The following is a 20,344-nucleotide window of genomic DNA, read 5'->3' as shown; positions in this document are numbered from 1 at the left end:
ACAATGTCTGAAAACAACACAGATGAACTTGTAATAAATAAATCATAAATAACTACAGTAAGTCCCACTAAATTTCTCAAGATTTAATTAAGATTTCACATACTGGATCAGATTATTATTCTGCTGCTTCATCTAATGCAGGGGTGTCAAACTGCAGGCCCGCAGGCCGGACGTGTCATGTGGAAGCCGCGCCCACCCCATTGCTGGCAATGGCAAAACTGGCCCGATATGTTGCGCAACGTCACATGACGTTGCGAGTTTGACATGCCTGATCTAATGAAACCTGGATACCTGGAAGTGGTGCCTGGAAGCAATTTTACTTGAATCATTTATTCTTTGACCTCATTCAGTAAAGTGTTCCAAATATTTTACATCATAACTATGTATAGTGAAAATAATTCTGGTTTAATTTGTGTACCTGTTGCAATTTCTGCCAATTTCTTTTACAATCATATCAGAAATTTAGAAATAGATGACCTTTAAACCTTTGCAAACCACTTAAAAATAGTTTGCTCCTGGGTTTCTCATTATTAAATGGCAGAGTTGAAAACAATGATCTGTACGTAACTTTCTTTTCAAAACCCTGTTTGTTCCACTTCATCAACTTCCTGAAAAGGCTACATATTTTCAGCAAGAATCTTCAAATAATCACTGGTCTATGTACTAAGCACATCCTCGGTATCCTACTGTACTGTTTGACATTTCTTGATAAATTTACCCAAACAAATTACCACTTAACATTTTGATGAAAGCAGAAATCACACCAGATCTTTCTGTATTTTAAACGATTTGCAGTTCACAACATGGGTCAACAAGGATTATTTAGGACAAAATTATTTGGTTTATTTAGATAATTAGCTTCTTTTGGGGATTATCGGCTGAGAACATTTATCCAACCAGTTTTAGTAACAAGTTATTTTCCAGCTGTTCTGAGTAAAATAATAATGATTTGAGATACCCCCTCCATAAGGATTTGAAGAGTAGGAGGAGCATTCTAAGCTTTTTTTAAAATCACAGTTCACTATTTAACTGGACAGAGCAGCTTTACTTGGGTGCCTTCTCCTTTTCCCCACTAGAGGAATCTGTAACTGAAGGTAAGCGTGTGCAGCATCAGGGAAGTAATATTGGTCAATTGGTTGTGCAGAAAGAAACTAAAGATACGAGCTGTCTAAAGATGGATTTGTGCATTGGAATGAATGTGTGCATTAGGAATTCTCTCTCAAGAGTAAACAAGGTTAATATCTTTTATTATATGTGTTTTAAGCAAATAGACTAGAGCTATTGCTCTGTTATGATGTTCGTGAACAGCTGGTTTTATGTTTATTGATTATGACAATAGTGAATCCTACAGCCCTTGCAGAATATAGATCCCTGCTCCAAGAAACTTCTAATTTCAAATGTAGTACATAGGAAAAAATAAAACTAAACTCCTGGATCTAGAAGATTGTAATAACTATTGCTAAATGACAAATGCTCCTTTCTGATCAAAATGACTGAAAGAATCATGGCATTCTAACTATATGTATTCTTGGAAGATATTGATTATTTAGATTCACTCCAGATTGGATTCTGGTCTGCTTATATGAAATATTGTCTTTAGTTAACCTAATGGATTTAAAACATATAGACAACTTTGTTTCTATTACTCGATCTTTCACCAGCTTTTGATTCCATTAATCCCAGTATCTTCTTGTGTAACCCTGTGAACTGAGAATTAGAAGTAGTCTGACATTAAGCCATAATCACAGTACTGATATTTATCTTTGTAGCTCTAGTCTAAACCATTCAGGGTTACCTCAAACTGTGTCTCCAATGACATCAGCCACAGAGGCATTTACTATCCTGGGGGAAGATTCCCACTTGGTGGGGGACCCGGAGATGGGCCTTCTGCTTTGAGATGACATTCCTGGTACAGTGTACAAAGCCTCAATTTTGTTCTCTCTCTCTTTCTCTCTTTTTTAAAAAATAATCCTATTTCACTGGTTTTCTTCAGTCATTAATTCTCCTGATACTACTCTTGGAATGGATAGACTGCATCCTGCTTTTATTGTGTTCATCATTTTCAACCTCTTCTTATTGTATTTTAGAATTGCTCTGCAGTTTTTAAACCACTTTGGGACTTTCTAGAATGAAGTGGTGTAAATTATTTCTAATAAAGAGATATGAATAATAAATTTACTTTTATGGTTTCTTTTTTCTTATTACTTTTGCCTATCTCTTGTGGGCACTGGACCTCTTTAAGGCAATTCACTTCATTGTTGCACTGACGTATTTCCATTGACCTTAAAAGCAGGGAAAAAAACCATTTCTGTTTTTCTTTTGATAAATATTTTTCTTCCACTATTTCTTATTATTCCACTCCCAGTTGCTTCCATCTGTATCCTGTCATTTTTTTTCCATATGACACTTTTTCTTCCCATGTCAAGTTGTTATAACAATTCTTATTTCACCAAGCCCATTCTTCAAGAATTTTCAGACGCTGAATCAAAGGCATATGCTATTTTAGTGGGATTACGTTATAATCAGAAAGTATCAGTTGTAAGAACTCAAGTCTTATTTGGCAATTGTTGAACATTTCTTCTCAGTTTTTTTTAAAAAAAATCTTCAAACTCTTGGGGAAAATAATTTTCAAGGAATTTTAAAAAATGATGAAATACGAATAAATCAGGTCTGAAGTGCTTATGTTTACCCTTGAATATTTCTAGATCAATTTTGGAAATTCCAGATGAATTTTTGATGTCTTTCCAGTTACATAATGAATTATCCAGATATTTATGGATTATCTATATTATCATATGTAATCATATGTCCCTTTACTTTTCCCCTGTTTGATGTATTTTTCTGTGTTCCTAGTCCAACAATGAATATTCAAGATATATTTTCCAATATATCTTGGCCTGAGATAATAATCTACAGAATTCTCTTCCCACTCTATGCTTTTTCACACTGAAACAAAATATACATTTGCATAGCCAGCTGTTCTGTAACGTTCTGTGAGCATGTCGTATGTATTTTCAGTATTGACTCTTGTGTACATGACTGTGTTTTGTGTACACATTCTCTCCAGCCCTCACTGTCAGTCATTTTTACATAGTTTAGTATTGGCTATTGCGTTTATGACTGGGATTTTTTGTATATTGCAACAGTAATTCCTAGCCAGGCACCTCATATAAAATACAGTTCATTCAGAATCCACTTTAGTCTTAGATAGCCATCCAGCTTTTGGGGAATTGGAATGTTACTTTGACATCTCCCCTTAATTGCCATCAGTGCAAAAATCAAACAAATCAAATATATATGTATATTTCATGCACGCACACATATACATACATATATGCATGCATATGATATACAGTATATGTGTATGTGTGTTTGTGTGTGTGTGTGTGTGTGATCATTGATACTCTGTTTGATAATTTGCACTGGTGTAATTAAAGGGAGTATTAAGGAGAGGTGATATATTAACATTGCAATCCACCAGAAACTAATGTATTTTTTTTTGTCCGTGTCCAACTGTGTGTGTGTGTGTGTGAGAGAGAGAGAGAGAGAGAGAGAGAAACTGGGGAAGCCAGGAAATCTTCAGGAATGAAGAAAAGTTAAGCACTGTGCCAAAGTATGCCTTGTACTTCCTCAGAAGCTTTAGTCCAGCAAAAGAGGCTTCCGTTTTTTCTCAGAGCACTTGAGAAGATTTTCTAATGCATTTGAGAAGCTTTATACTTGCAAAAAGAGCCTTCCGTGATTCTCATTGTGCCTGAGAACTTTTCAATTGAACTTGATGGTGGGTTTGTTTTATTTTGTTTTTGTTTTGTTTTTGTTTAGCTTACTGTTTCGTTGGAGATGGTGCTGCATGCTACTACTACGGTACTTTTTTTGATTTTGATTTCTTTCACTGCTGATGTTCCCAATCTGAAATGGACAAAAATAATGTGGGACTTTCATGTTGTTTTTCTTTTGGATTTAATTAAATTATACAAAGTGACTTAGACTACACATTGCTGGAGTGGTGGTTAATTAATTATTTCATTGTTAATATAGCCTGCTTTTCTGCAAAGATATGTTCAAGGTAGGTAGCAGTACATAAATAAATAAATACAAATTAATGGGGTTGCGCAAATCCTTCGGTAGGCACTTGGTTCGCAAATGATGTCCCCCTCTGGATCTGTACCACAAAGCAGCCACAGATGCTTCAAAGCTTGAGGGAGCTGCTTTAAGGATCCCTTGAAGTTTTTTAGTTGTGCTTGCTTTCCACTGAGGTATTTAATGATGCAAAGTAGCTCACTGGAGGATCTGTAGAATTAAATCACAATTGCAAAAATTGAAAAGCAAAGATTTGAGGGGGGGCTTTTAACTGTATTAAAGTTTAAGAATGGAAGTGATATTATTTAAGTGTGATGATGATGATGATGGTGATGGTGATGATGTCTTGTGTTTGGGTACCGAATCAACTTGAATCATAGTATTTGGGTTCCCCTGTCTCTTTTTATCAGCTAAAGGTCAATTCCATCTCGATGCACTGTGCATTTTCCTTTTTTTTACTCATACATATAGATATACAGACCACTTCATTTAGAAAATCCAACAATCCATGAAAATCACACTTGCTGTTACATAGAATTGTACTGCATATCACTGCACAAGTATGAGAGTGTGGTGTGGTGCATTCTGTTGCTTCTAATACTATAAAACAAGCCAGGTAATTCAGTGGGTTTGAATTCTTTATTTGTGTGCTTTCAGAAAGGTTTCCATTTTTTCACCAGTTTTAATAATATTTGTATGTATGAAATATGTAAGATGAGATGTCACCTTCTCTGTGTTATGTTCTTTAGACATAAAAATTTCTCTTCTGGCCCTATAATTGGTACATCATCTCCTTTCATTATATTCAAAATGAAAAAAAAATGGTAAAAAAATGTTTTACTAATTTATTTTTCCTTTGCTATTTCTAGAGAATGAAGGGTATTTATACTACATGGACTTTGCAAGATCTGGCTTTGTGCATAATAGCTGTAGTGTTCTGTTCCACACAGGGTACGTCCAACTTGAGAAGTATAATTCATTTTTAAGATTAGAAAAATGTTAATGAATAGAAGTTACTACCACAGTCATATTATATTATTTCCTACAGTTTTCTTTCTTTCTTTCTTTCTTTCTTTCTTTCTTTCTTTCTTTCTTTCTTTCTTTCTTTCTTTCTTTCTTTCTTTCTTTCTTTCTTCTCTCTCTCTCTTTCTTTCTTTCTTTTTTTATTTTTTATTTTAAAAGTCATTTCAAATTGTTGTTTTGCTGAAGTATCCAGTAATTGTTCACTTTCTTCATTAACTTAGGAATTAGATTTTGAGACAAGTTGATAATTAGAGGAGTTTATCTTTTCTTCAATCTACGCAGTGTATCCTAAGTTACTGACTGCTACACAATCCTCAAAATATTTAGAGCGACTCCCCTGCTTAACCATTCTCAAGGTGTTATTTTCTTCAAATAATTTATTCCTTTTCTCTTCAAATGTATCCTATCTGGTTATGGCTAAATACTTCAATTTTTTGTTTCATCAGTCCAATGCATCTGGTCCCAAAACATTTCAGAACTATCAGGTTTTCTTTTGCATATTTTATGATGAGGTCAGAGAAAATATTTCCTGTTGATAATTCTTTCACACCATTATTGCTGTACAAGCAATGCCATTTCTCAATAGTGCTTTTCACATTTGAAATGGCTAGTTGGCAGAATTTAGAATTTAACCTTTCTGTGCTTTATAAGATGCTTTATAAGCATCTTCAGATGCTAAGAAATGTTCAAAGAAAGCCATGAGTGTTAAAAGTAGACGGCAGCCTAATACTGACATTGTGAGAGCATAGATACGAAATCTGATATGTCACTATTCAGAGACCAAGAACTTGCATCATTTCCATGATATTTTATTATAGTTTATTGTTTATAGCATGAATAGTCTGAAACTTTCAACCTGCAGATGAAAGGAATGTTGACGATGGCCCTGTGACATATAGTAGAGTAATGAAATAAAATGATAGGTTATTTACAAGAGAATGTACACAATGAAGAGGTTAAAAACGTGTTTTGGCTCAGCTGTTGATCCTGTGATTGCATCTTAAAAATTGAGAATTTCTAGGATACTTCATCTAAGCAGACTATTCTGGGATTTCTTTGGCTAAAGTTGTGTCTAGACTGATTGAAGTGTCAGAATATTTTTGAATTTAAATACCTGCAATGTGAATTGGCCACAGATATACTAATAAGCATTGGGCAATATATTTATACAATTTGGTTGGCTTGGGATGGAGCAGTGCATCATTGCTTCTTAACCCATTTCATTCAAGAATCTTTGATTTAGCTTACTTAACATAGATTACCTTTGCAGAGTACAGCTGTGATCGATTTACATTTCAGCTATTTAAAGCCTAACATTCTCTGACGCTTAGAGAAGCCTAAAAGACGTCTTATAATCATTCTGCTTGTACTAGACATTAGGGAGATTCTCCATTTTAAGATGTGTTCAGAGAATCAACAATTGTCTTTACCAGCTAAGGTAGAACTCTTCATTCTGTTTATTCTCTTGCACACTATTAATCATTCCATTATCTTATTGCCACTACAAGTGACATGGCCTTCATCTGCATTCCCAGTACGTTTATAAATCGAAAACATTCAGAATGATCTTGTTATAAACAATGAACTAAAAAACAACAACTCATGAATGTCTGAATGGGAACATTCCAGGTTTTAGAATTATATTATTACAGGTTAAACAAGACTACAGACATGGCATAATAGGTTTAAACTATAGGGAGACATATTTGATTGAAACATAAAAATACCATTATAACAATAATAGCAATTTGATAAGTAGAACTAGTAACAGAGAAGTGGTAGAGTCCCTTTCATTTATATGCTTGTGAGAGCCATATTTTTGTACTGCTTTATTTTAATTCCTGAACAGGAAGTTGGACTTGATGACCTCTATTTTCCCTTTCAGTCCAATGAATCTGTGAGTCTACATTTCTTCCGTAGCTTGGATTTGATGAAAAAATATTAGTGCTGAGGAAATTAATCCAAGAGTCTAATAAAGATGAGCAAGGAACATTATAAATGTAGCAGGAAATTTTACTTAGCACTAAGAATCAGACCAAAATATCCTATACTAGGTTTTGAATATATTCCATAGCCTATAAATTGAGAAGCTATTTCTGCTGTGCTTTAACTCTATATGATTGTAGAAATAGGCTATAAATATAAATTGTAGCCTACAAACAGAGACAATAGCTTCTCTATTTATAAACTATGGAATATATTCAAAACCTAGTAGAAAACATTTATGGAATAGCTTTCATTATATTAAATTGGGGACATCATGTATTTTAAGTGTTACACAGCTAACATTCTTACACATGCATAGACCACTCAGAATCTTTTCCAACATATTTTGTCTATCATTTGTAATTTTGGAAAGGCCTATATATATACATTATTACTATTACTGACTTTGTTCCTGCCTGAGAAAAGATAATAAAGATGTTCATTATCTGAGAACAGATAATGAAGAGATAATGAAGATGAAATAAGCTGTTTGCTTATTTGCATAGGCAATTCTTTTAATCTTCCAGACATGTGGAGGAATGGCTAAAATGAGCACAGCAAGTTTGGAATTATAATTTACTTAAAATGCCTTTTAGAGAGAAAAAGGATTTTATAAAGAATATTAAAGATTTTATAAAGAGAAAGCTTTTTTATTTAAATTACATTTACAATTAGCGATTATTAACTGTTTTATGTTTTATCAGGTTCAGTAATGACAAGCAATCAAGATGTGGAATTGGGTGGCAATGTCACTTTGAGATGCACTTTATTACAACATTCTAATATTTACCAAGTTACATGGAAAAAAAAAAAGAATGGAAATGATGAAAACATTGCAACATACAAGAAAGATACAGGTTCAACTGTTTTAAAATACAAAGATCGAATCAATTTTACAGTTTGGAGCCTTCAAGATACTGCAATTAATTTGTCGAATGTGAGCACTGAAGATAATGGCTGCTACAAGTGTGCATTTCTTTTGTTTCCTGTAGGGCCTGTCATGGGACAACCTTGTCTTTCTGTTTATGGTAAGTCTGCCCAATCAAACTAACTTCAAAAGAGGATTGATGAAGCCTTGTCTTTAAATGTGGATTACAATAAATCATATGCTGAATTATGTGGCACTATTACAATAAATCGTATGCTGAATTATGCAAGAAAAAAAATCAATAGTCCTAACAAGATAAATTAGAGCTTGGTGGAATCTTACAGAAATTACATCACAGCTCAATATGTATTCATTTTATTTTATAGACGTTTGAGAGGTTTTGTTTTGTGAGGACTTTTTTTTTTTTGGCAATTGCAACAACGCATTTGATCTCTATTATAGTATATTTAATTATTACTACCCATACAAGGCAGAGGCAGTTTTTAGTTTCCCCCAAAGGTTTTTACCACAATACCTTGCAGTTAGCTTAAGTTAGAAATATTATTTAGAACAATTTGGCATCAATCAAATATTCTGGGCAACTCCAACAATCTCTGGGAAGTTATCTAGGTCTGATATCAATTGAAATGCAAAGCATCTGGAGAGGGAAAAGAATTGTATTTAGATTAACAGGATAGTATATTGTGGGATACAAATCTGATTTATACTTTGTTGCAGAACAGCACACACTGGGAGGTAAAGGTACATTGTATGCTATTTGAGGATATTACCTAGAAGTGATTATGTGAATTTTCTATCCATAAGTTCACTTTCCATTTGAAAGCATACATATGATCTAGTTGTTTCCTTATTCACATTTTATTGCTCACTTGAGCTCCTATACTATAGTATAAGAGCCCTGGTGGTGCAGTGGTTAGAATGCAGTGTTGCAGGCTAACTCTATTCACAGTCTGGAGTTCAATCCTGAAGGGTTGATGCAGCCTTCCATCTTACCGGGGTCAGTAAAACGAAGATCCAGATTGTTGAGGGCAATATGCTGACATTTTAAACTGCCCAGAGAGTACTATAAAGCACTACGGAACGGTATATAAGTCTAAGTGCTATTGCTATTGCTATATTATCAAATTTTGCTCTTGTGATTTGTGTCACAGATAATCTCAAAACATCTACAGACCACACCATCTCTGATAATCACTTGCGTGCCAACTGTTCAGCAACTGGTTTCCCAAGACCGAACATTTCATGGTTTCCACCAGAAGGTGAAAAGAAAGAAAAGGATATCACAAACCCAAATGGCACATTATCTGTCATAAGCAACATTTTTGTAAGCATGTCAAATGTTAAACAAGGGCTGACTTGCCATGTTACTCACAGAGGAAAAACGATAAGCATTGAGGTGCTAGGAAAAGAAATAGGTACGTTAACAAAACAGATAGGCCCAGTACCAGCCCATTTCTAAAAGCTGATAAAACTGTGTATCTGTATGTGGGAAGGTGTTTGGAAATCTTATTACTGCTAATATTTTTTTTCCTTATAAAGTAGAATATTTGTAGTTCAGGGTTGACATGAGAGGTCCTTGGTGCTCTCTGAACTTGCTTGTTTTCTTGCAGACATTTCATTACTCAAAGTAGATAACATCATCAGTGCTAGTAAGGAGTACAGTTTGCTACCAGTTTATATTCTGGTGGCTTGCCTTGTCAGTGTTGGTGGGGCTGGTCTTAGAGATTCTTTGGTTGGGCTGTTTCCTGTTGGCTCTTTGGCAGTTTCTTGACTGGGGTATTGTTTACTTGATTGTTGGTCTGATGTTAACCTTGGAGTGAATCTATGATGATCTGGGTGCTGATTGCTGGTGGGGAGGTGGTGGATTCACACTGTTCTTTTTTGGCCATGGTGATAATCTCTTTTGCATTGTCTATAGATGTTGTTAATGTCTATGTGTCTATTGATGGTTGATTTGTCACAGTGCCAGGCTCCTAGAAATTCCCTGGCATTTTTGGATTAGCCCTGATCTAGGATTGTCACATTTTCCCAATTGAAACTATGGTTTAATCTGTCTATATGTTGTGAAAGTAAAGAATTTTCATGAAGAAATTCTTTGATTTCACAATATATAGACAGATTTAACATCTCCCAGGGCTCACCAAATGGAGGTCCTTCATCAATGGCAACCACAACACACTTTCTTTGTAGGCTCTAATGGGTTGGACTGAGGAATGTGAGTTTCAGTAATATAGATCCATTCTGTACTGTCAGTGCAGTAACATTCTCTTTTCTTCCATGCAGACCGTACAAAAAAATCTTTTCCTGTGATACCAGTTGTATTGGCTTTGATTCTTGTGATCCTGGTTATTGTTGTGGGTATATGCTGCTGGCGACGACAAAGGAAAAAACATAGAGGTAAATTGTTCAGTTTTATTAAACACAATTTCTCAAACATTTTTATCTTTACTACTTTACTACTTGGTTTCATATAGTAAATTATCTTCATATGATTACAGAATATAAAGCTGCTTGGATTATATCAAGCAAAGATATTAGTATGGGATAATTTGCCCCATCCTACTCCCTATATGTGCATTAACTGAATACTTGAGAAAATATTACAATCCATAATACTATATTGGGACACATACTAGCTCCACTCAATGAATTTGTTTGTTCTAACTGGTAAAAGTTTTTAGAGATTTCTAAAAGACATTTCAACCCCACTGACTGAGATCATTTCAAGTGGATAGAACAGATAAATCCTTAGGCTTCATCTATGCAAACTTTCTTCAGAAGCACATTGATTGTGCATTCTAGTTCCCTACCATATTTAGGAGAACTTAGATCTTGGAGGAGAGAAAATATTAGAAATTGGCTTTTTGAAAGGGATGCTAATAAAGATGCCACTGTAGTACAACCATCCATTTTTTAAATCTTTGTATCAGCATTATAAAAGTGTAGACATCAGTGCTACACTCAGTGCTTCACTAACGCAACCACTGCTTCACTCAGAAGGACTTTAACATTCCTGCACACTCGTCTCAAAGATTTTGTAAACAATGCCTCTGTCCTTGTGTGGTGGACAATTGGAGGGCTATCCATTGTGTTCTCCACTGTCCCGTTTACAATGAGATCAGGGCCCAATTAATAATGGCAGATGAATTCAAGGGCTCTGACTTTGAAATACTGAACTATCTTCTTGCACATAGGTTTTCAAGTGTCAGCAACCAAATTCCTACTTTTGTTCTCATTTAAACTTAGAAAGAAATGCTTACCCTTACTTGTAGCTTTGGTTTTATTTTGTTGCAACTTTTTTACATCTAATAGTTTTATTACTCTACCTTAAACTTTCACTGTTTTATTGTTTGTTCATGGTATTCCTATTTTATGACTTGTGGTTACTAGAATAAACTTATTTTCTTACTTACATTCTAGTTGGTGGCTTGTGGGCAACAGTATGTTGACCTGCAGTGTACTTCATTACATAGGATAACATTAGCATGTTTCAAGTAAAACTGGGCTTTTGCTGTACTTGTGAAATTCAGCAAAACAGGCCATTAGCAGGAATATTACACATAACCCAGAGGCAGCTAAGGTTGATTATCCTTTATCTGGTGTCTTATTAAAAAGAGTTACAGGAAAATCTTGATTAACAAAGCCATGATAGATGGCAGATACCAATATATATGGGCTGGATGTGATGACGAACACATTATACAGAAGATTACAACTTAGAATGTATGATGAGGAAGTGATAAAAGATTTGAACTGATGGAGTCAGTGAAATAAAGAAAAATGAATACAATATAGGTAAAAGAAGAAGAAATCAAAAGATGTAGCAGAACTTAAAGAATTTCAAAAAGGTTCTTTGATTTATAGAAGAAGAAATCAAAAGATGTAGCAGAACTTAAAGAATTTCAAAAAGGTTCTTTGATTTATAAAACTGAATGCATGCTAGGAAGTGAATGCACATTTTTATTTATGAATGAAAATGTTAGAATGTTTGGCTAAAATGTTAACAGATTTTATCTAAATTCTTTTGAATGTGCATAAAAGTAAGAATCCACAGGTCAGTGATAATGGCATAAAAGATTTTATTGATTTGCAGCTGCAGGTTTTTCAGTATCTAGGCATTTATTTTTAGTCAGCTACGTCCTGGAAAGACCAATTTTCCAAACATATGCTGCATGAATGAAAAACTTGGAACACAATAGCTTATACACAAACAGGAAGGGTAATAAGTATCTATCTACAACAATAAAACTTTTCAGTGTAAAGCATGAAGTCTTTTGCCGTATGGCCCACAGTCTAGGGGGTAATTCTCTGGCCCAACTTTTATTGATACAGTTCCGTAAGGGAAAAACAAATAATATCTAATTTATTAATTATTTAAATTTATTTAGCCACCCATATCAAATTCATAACTCTGGATGGCTAACAGCAGTTAAACATACTTTAAAACAATATATAACAATTGAAATAATGCATACATAATTGGCAGCTGAGATAAACAAAAACAAAGCAACTTGGTTTACAGCACGTTTCCCTGGTCTGCAGGCCATGTTTAAGCTGGCTTTAGATAAAGCCTGGATTAAAGTAAAGAAGAACCCCCAGATCTGGCTTAACATATTTTCATAACGCTGCTATAATAGGCTCATATCCACCCTTCACTACTCTCAGCTTGAAGCCTGAGCAATTCTGGAGTACTTTTCCCTGATTCAATATCTTATTCATCATTTTTATCTCACTTTGTACAGTTTTACCTTTGTAGTGTTTTAACTTGTACTTTTTTTATCTAACAAAGGTACAAGAGTTTCATGGATTGCAAAGGCATAAACACATTTTTTTATTTTATTTTATCATATACTGTATGTGTGTCCTTATATTGGAAAGTTCTCATACTGGCAGAATAGTTAATTTTCAATTTAGCATACTATTGTTCGTTTCTATGTTCTTTGACCATAAATAGATGATGATGATGATGATGATGATGATGATGATGATGATGATGATGATGATGATGATGACAATGATGGTAACGATTTAGAGAATTTATGAAAAAAATCATGAATAACAAGAGGTTCTAAACATGAGCGTTTACAGTACAGAAAGCTGCTAAAATATGTTCTGAACACCAACTTTTCTTAATTGATAAAATTGATAGGATGATTGGAGGGCTAGGGGCAGTTTGGAAATGTCTGGCTTTTTTTGGAGCGTGATCTTGAAATTCAAAAGGTCATATTTACACAAATGAATGCTTTGACGGGAAATGTTGGGGTGTGTTTTCCTGCACATTTTTTTATCTTGAAGCCAAATGTCATTAGGAGAGATAATACCAACTTCCTTTCATAAACAAAGCAGTCTGTTATGAATTTTGAATGTACGACACTTAAGATATATTTTCACATGCTCCCTTATCCCTTCTCTAAGATGCATTAGAAAAAGGGTTTTACTGCATGGTAATTTCAACTGCCCTGAAAATCAGCTTGCTGTATGTAATTTGTGGACCAAGAAACAAGTCACACATAATTTAAAGTTATCTTTTTTCCCCACTTCAACAAGGAGGTTTGCTTGTTTTTGTAATGGCTTTTGGCTTGTACCTGACAAAAGACCTATGTAGAAAAATGAAAAGAAAGGCTAATAAAGTCCATTTTCTGAATGTATAGAAGGAAGAGGAGATGCTGACGATTAAATAGCCAGCTAGAGCCATTCATACAAAAGGGAAGAGAAAAAAGCTACTGCTCTGGAAAAAATATGCTGTTTTGAAGAACTAGCGATTTTTTGTGCAAGTCCCTTCACTTTCTGCTCAATCTGCACTAACCTTTTCTTATATTCCCTGTAGCATTCTGGGAAGAATATTCAAGGGTTACAACTCAGTTGCAAAAGTTGCCCTTTCTACTCTCAAAAATTTTGCTTTGATGGAAAATGGAAAGGGATCTTTTCCAAAACAGTAGCATTATGTAACAAGCAGGATGTATTTCTCCAGTAAGAAATCTGACCTTGCCCCTTTCTTTTATTTTACTGATGTTTACCCAGTAGCTATTGAAAGTAAAATCTCTCCCCGGTCAAATTTATCCTGTGGCAATTTCCTGGATACGTTCATATAATTGTCTTTCCAGTTTAGCCTACAGCCCTGCGATTCTCTGTAGATTTTATTAATTAATTAATTAATTAAATATTAATTGGATCCAAACCTGCTTATTAATCAGGCCCAAACCTGATTCAAACCTGTTTATTTCCCCAGCCCAAAGTCATACAGCATGTGGGAATGAATAGCATGGGAATGAACTCGAGAGACGGGGTAAAGTGATGCTGCCTAGGGAACAGTCAGTTAAGAGCAGGGCTCTTCAAACTTGGCCCTTTTATGCTGGCTGAGGAATTCTGGGAGTTGAAGTCCACAAGTCATAAAAGGATCAAGTTTGAAGAGCCCTGGTTAAGAGAGAACAGAGTTCACAGCTGCAAAGGAGAGAATGTAGAGCAGACATGTCAAACACAAGGCCCGGGGGCCGGATGCGGTCCGCGAAGTGGTTTCATGTGGCCCGCGAAGCCATCCTGGAAACAGTGAGGGAATGGCCCCTGCTGCCTTGGCCCTGGCCCAGGCCAGCCGGGAGCCAATGTACAATTTTGTGGTGGCCATCTTGGCACTTGCCCCAGTTCCATCCCCTTCTTTCAGAGACCCTCAGATCTATCCCACTCCTGCCCAGACCCCCATAGGCACCCTTGACATGAATGATGTAGAACTGGCCATGCCCACCCAGTAGGCCACACCCACTCCATCCATGCCCACCCAGTAGGCTGCACCCACTCTGGCCACACCCACCTGCCCCCCCAGGGCAACCGCAATGCTGATACGGCCCTCAGTGAAATTTGAGTTTGACACCCCTGATGTAGAGCAAGAGGCTTAGGCTCTCCAGGTTATTGGATTATAAAAGTGATGGCAGGAGAATTTCACTTTCAGACTTGCAAGATGCTGTTACTGTAGTTTTACAATACAGTAGAATTAGCTAATGCAGTTGAGTTTAAATGATAAGATAGACAGTCAGATAATGCACCAGCTGACATTTGCTACCATTAATACCATCAAATACCATTACCATTGTATCTGGGCTACAAGGGACTTAGCTATTAGTAAAATATAGATTACATGCTTTTTTGAGTAGATTAGGGCTTTGGAGAAAAAACAAATACATTTGAAGAAAGAAGTGCTCCAAGAAATAAGCATTTAAGAATATTTTTCTTGGATATCTATATGATCTCTTCTGGACCCTGATATAGGTGGCACAAAGGATACACCTGTTTGATCATAATATCACAATTCTATGAAAGCATAGTTTTGCTTAGAATTTTAACCTGAGAACATTTAACATTGTATTTTGCCCTCTAAGTAGTCTACTCACAAAATCCTGGCTGATAAAGGTATGTAGAGACAAAACAAAACAGATATACATGAAAACAATTTTCTGCCTTCAACTTAAAAAAAACACCCTGATTTGCCAATATATTGGTATGATTAATTGCTAATGGTAATATAAGGGATGGTGGTCTGAGCAAACATGAGCTAAGTGGAAGTAGATGTAAGACAGAGTCAAACTGTACTCAGACTATGGTAGAGGCAACAAAAAGGGATGAAAATGATGATAGTCACTGGGCTATAAGAAGGGGGAGATGGTGTAGTACAGTCAGAGTTGCAAGATTATGTTATTATAGCCCATATTAATAAAAGTAGTTTTAATCTTCTTTGGAGTTGATTCTTGGTCTGGTATACCTAATGAGACTGACAGTATGACTGGTAGATTGAAAATTGCCCCCCCCCGGAGAGAGACAAGTAATGAATGGTACTGCCCATTCATTGAGTGGGGAAATGAGAGGAAGACACCTGTCATATTATAAAACACTAGCAGCAGAGGAAGGTCAGAGGTTCTGTAAAAATTTGAGGGAAGGCTATTAGGAAGTTGTATAAGTGGGGTAGAAAGTAAGTATTGTGGGTAACTGCATGCATGATTGTGGTGAGGATTGATAGATGGATGTTTGGATAATGATTATGATTGAGGGGGGGTAGATGGTTGACTATAAATTGGACTTAGTGGTCCTACAAAAGTGCCCTTCATATTATGGCCAGAACCAGGAAAAACAAATAGTACAAAATGCTAGGATCATTGATGAGGGAGGGCAGAATTGAGATAATAACGAACAAAGAAATTTATTTCAGGAAGCACTGGATAGATGATTATAGGACAGTGGTGGCGAACCTATGGCATGCGTGCCAGAGGCGGCACTCAGCCCTCTCTGTTGGCACCCGCACCACCGCCACCAGCAGCAGGTCCATCAGGCCGCCACCGCCGCCCAGAGCAGAAGCCCCGCCCAGCACAAAGGAGGCGAAGCAGCCAACTAACAAGCTCGAGTAGAGGTGGTAGAGCAGAGGTCACCAAGCATTGTCGATTGGTGGACTGGAAGAAAAGGGAGGGGGAAGCATTTTACATGCGTGCATGCGTGCATGGGGCTACGAGCAAGCACCTGCTGCAAATGGGGTGGGGCTAGTGCCTGCTCACTAGCCCTGCCCCGTTCTTACGTGGTACAGCGCCTTGTATCTGCACCCCACGGCGCAGCAGTGGCCGTTTTTGCACCTTGCAGCACGGTGGCCCATTTTTGTGCCCCCAGTTTTTGCATGCCAGAGGCGCCTCCCTGCCCCCCCCAAGCTCACCACAATGCTGATGCATTCCTGGCACTTTGCAATAAATAAGTGGGTTTTGGGTTGCGGTTTGAGCACTCGGTCTCTAAAAGGTTCGCCATCACTGTTATAGGTGAAGGAAGACCCACACATGGGGGCAGATCTGTTCTTTTTAACCAGTTGTTCCAATCATGGGCTAAGATAGCTGAAACATTCTGTACCTTGGAGATATGCTATGCTGATGTTGTGCTGATTACCTTAGAAGACTATTCAGAAACTAGTTGACCCAAAATGAAACTACCCATTTATTGGCTGTTGCTTGGTGCCAAGGCAACTCAACTGCTGACTTTTATATTATTTGCTTCTGGGTGCAATTCAAAGTATTGATTTTAACTTATAAAGCCCTATGTGCTTGCCACTAAAATATTTTCAGGCTGCTTTCTCCCATCAGAATTGATCCACCAATCTGAATGTCTTGGGAGGAACTTCTAGTGATTTCCCATTTTTGTGAAGAAGGTGGGCTGAGGCTCATAGTTACTATTTTTCAATGGCTATGTTTTTGCTCTGGCATTGCCTCCAGGAATTTAGACTTTTTCTGGAGATATTGAATATAGCATATAATATTTCAGAGAGCTTGTGGGAATTGAAATAATGCTCAGGCGATTGCATCATAATAGTCTGCAATATTTGTCTTAATTTTTACCATGGACAATTGTATTATTGTTCTTTGTCTCTTATGCCTTCGTGATGGTTACATACCATGGAACATGCTGCTCCCTAGAGGGACCCTTGGCCCTCTCTTTTCCAGAATTCTGGAAGACACTGAAAATAACATTTTCAGTTAACTTTTGGTTCCTTGCAATTAAAAATAAACAACATTATTAATGTTTTAGTATTTTAATGATGCTCTAGGGAATCATATTTCTTTTGCTCTTGTTTTATTGATGAGTTTATTTACACTGCTGATTGGGGTAGTATAAAAATATTATGAAAAATAAAGACACCGAGAAAAAAATCATTAGCCACAAGGAATTTAACTGAAGGATCAAGAGACAAAAGCTTACACAAATAGATGAAAAAGATTTAGAAAAGTGAGAAAGCTCCACTTACTTTAAACAAGAGGAAAGAAACAAAACAAAACTGAAATATATAAACTATGTTTTTCTCTTCTAGGATTTTAAGATATTCAACCAGCACCAGTTTTTTCTATGGAATTGAAAACAATCAACGATGCATATTAACAAGCCAGCAACAGTTTAAATGAATATGTGGTCCAAGTTCTGCTTTTCTACTTGCCTTAAAAAAGATGCTTACATTTCTCTGTTGACATAGTTGAGCCTTTCACGTTGCAGTGAAATGGATTGGCTGTTAGCTACCAAATCACCCAGTTAAAAGGAAGATTTCAATAGTGACCAATTTTTTTTAGTTTTCAGTGGCATATTGTGATCACTCCTATTTCCTAGAGATGTGGACGAAGGGCTAGATCATCAACTCTGGACCAATGATCAGATTCATCCTTGGCAGCCAAAAGAAAGTTCACTTCCTCTCTGCCCTTTTCTCCCTGTCCAGTACAAAACCAAATATAAATTTACTACAGTTTAATAGAGAACTGCACAATTTTTAATAAAAAACTTGTTCTATATTTCTATCATGGCAGTTCTGTTATGGGTGGTAAAGCTTTTAATTTTTTGCTACAATGGATGTTCCCAACCCATATTGGAAGCCCATCAATAATATTCCTTGGCAGAAAAGAATCCTTTGAAATATAACCCAAACTAAGTTCAGAAAAGGAGCAAAAGTTTAATTTCCTCTGTCCAGATGCAGTTTTCCTGTTCTCGTTTATTCCTGAGTAAGGAAAACAATACATTTAACCTAAGACACAGTTTAATAATATGTGTAACTATAGAACCTCTGCACTTAATTTTATTTGAAGTTTTTTTGTAAAAGATTCTGCATATGTACATTATTTATAAACAAATGTCCTACAGGTATTTCTCACATTATTTTTCTAAAGTATTTGTAGAATACTTCTTTATACATACAGTATATCCATATAATATTTGTATAAAATATCATGCAGTATACTTGCCTATTAGTAACATGGATGTGCATAGTTCTGTGCTAAATACACAATAGCCAATCATGCTGCTACTATAATAGGCAGGAGACAACTGAATAGAGAAGTTCTCATCCATCAGACATATTCCCCGTTGTAAGTAAATATTCCCCCTTTTAAGTAGAGAATTCCAGATATATTTTGAGGTTAACTTTCAGTATTCTGTGTAATATAACTTATAGGGCTGTTCTGAAATGAGGAAAGAAACATACTTCACAGTTTAGATAAAGAACAGTTCTCATTTAGTGATCACAGCTTAGACCAGCAACTCGATTTTTAAGTGAACCGTTCAATAAACGAAACTGCACTGTGGGTACAATCTTACTTCATTTTTCTTTGCTTTACAGACCTGCAGGGCTTAATAAAATATAAATATTGGTTGTAATATTTTTATCAGGATCCCAATTTGGTGTAGTGATTAGGGTGCTGGTCTAGCAACCAGTGAGTTCTAGTCCCACCATGGGCGTGGAAGCTGGCTGGGTGATTTTGGGCCAATCACACACTCTCAGCCCCAGCCACCTCACAGTGTTGTTGTTGTGGGGAAAATAGGAAGAGGAAGGAGTATTAAATATGTTCACTGCCCTGAGCTATCTACAAAGGTGGGATAAAAACTTAACAAAGTAACTAAGTAAATAGGTGTGAATGGTCATTAAATGAGGCATTTGCTAATGAGGATTACCTGAATATTTGCTTACATAATTCAAAGTGCTGACTTTCGTTTATTTAATAAAAAATCATTTGTATGCAGTTCCAAAAATTCCTGGATGAACTTGAGAGAGTGCTTTCTCGGTTATTATGTTTACAATATTGGGCTATGTCATGGCTTATTAAATATTGGTTTGTTGAATAACCTATAATTGATAGGTTGACCTAGTGCACTTGGCCAGACAAACTCCATTATGGCTTCTCATTTAGCTTTGGACATCGACTTACTGAGTTTTCCTTACCATAGAAGTCTATGCCCTCCCAAAAATAAAAAGCCAAACCCACAGAAACCAAAAATCTAATAGTTTTGTTTCTGAAAACATGCACGCAATGATATTTGGCTTAGATAGCGCTTTGCTATAAGTTGATGTCGTAAATATAGTGCATCTAGGTTCATCTGCTTGCTTTGGGTGTGTTTTTACCTTTTAAAATCATGTTTAGCTTCATATATTATTGTTACTATGTTGTATTTTATTTTATGTAACTCTATATGTTACTGCTACTAATAGTACTGACTTTATTATCCAAAATATCAGTTCCTCTTGCATGTAATTGCACAAAAACACTCTCACTTTCTTTTCAAAAATGTCATGCTCTATTAAATTTCAGTTTACTGAAAGTGTTTTAAATTGTTGTTGTTCCATTCAAATGCAAGATATTTATGATGTGACTTTGTAAAACTTTTACACTAAGGCTCATTTTCCTAATCTGCTGGACACTGAGTATACAAATAGTTAAAACATTGATCTACAGAGAAAACAAATCTTTATAGCAGCAAGCCTATCAAAATATTTTAACAAAATACTTCAATACTGTTATTAGAATGTTCATCCAGAATTAGAAATGAACTATCCTACCATCCTACCATCTTGCATGTCCTACTAAGTAAATGTAC

General features: G+C 35.8%; 1 protein-coding gene across 4 annotated transcripts; it reads left to right on the top strand.

The window, feature by feature from the left end:
• Positions 1–1,050: 1,050 nt before the first annotated feature.
• Positions 1,051–19,113, top strand: LOC107290132 (OX-2 membrane glycoprotein). 4 transcript variants are annotated; one of them, XM_015818985.1, is made up of 7 exons: positions 1,061–1,094; positions 3,820–3,861; positions 4,947–5,028; positions 7,791–8,114; positions 9,127–9,390; positions 10,259–10,372; positions 17,802–19,113. In XM_015818985.1, the coding sequence occupies exons 2-7, from the start codon at positions 3,838–3,840 to the stop codon at positions 17,807–17,809; spliced, it is 816 nt and encodes a 271-aa protein (XP_015674471.1). In that variant the 5' UTR covers positions 1,061–1,094; positions 3,820–3,837; the 3' UTR covers positions 17,810–19,113. The 4 variants fall into 4 exon arrangements, with proteins under 4 accessions (XP_015674473.1, XP_015674471.1, XP_015674472.1 ...); XM_015818987.1 differs by lacking the exon at positions 3,820–3,861 and having other exon boundaries at positions 1,051–1,094; positions 17,802–19,112; XM_015818986.1 differs by lacking the exons at positions 1,061–1,094; positions 3,820–3,861 and adding an exon at positions 3,612–3,778 and having other exon boundaries at positions 17,802–19,112.
• The last annotated feature ends 1,231 nt before the right edge of the window (positions 19,114–20,344 follow it).

Source organism: Protobothrops mucrosquamatus, unplaced genomic scaffold (assembly GCF_001527695.2).
Source record: "Protobothrops mucrosquamatus isolate PMUCROS unplaced genomic scaffold, P.Mucros_1.0 scaffold837, whole genome shotgun sequence".
In the NCBI taxonomy this organism is placed as follows: Eukaryota; Metazoa; Chordata; class Lepidosauria; order Squamata; family Viperidae; genus Protobothrops; species Protobothrops mucrosquamatus.
This window is presented reverse-complemented; position numbering and strand designations above follow the sequence as displayed.

What these genes read in the sequence shown, in the direction of transcription:
- LOC107290132 (XM_015818985.1), top strand. Translation starts at nt 3,838, where the DNA reads ATGGTGCTGCATGCTACTACTACG. An exon ending in TGCTGCATGCTACTACTACG is followed by an intron (nt 3,862 to 4,946) that starts GTACTTTTTTTG and finishes TGCTATTTCTAG; the next exon opens with AGAATGAAGGGTATTTATAC. An exon ending in ACCTTGTCTTTCTGTTTATG is followed by an intron (nt 8,115 to 9,126) that starts GTAAGTCTGCCC and finishes TTTGTGTCACAG; the next exon opens with ATAATCTCAAAACATCTACA.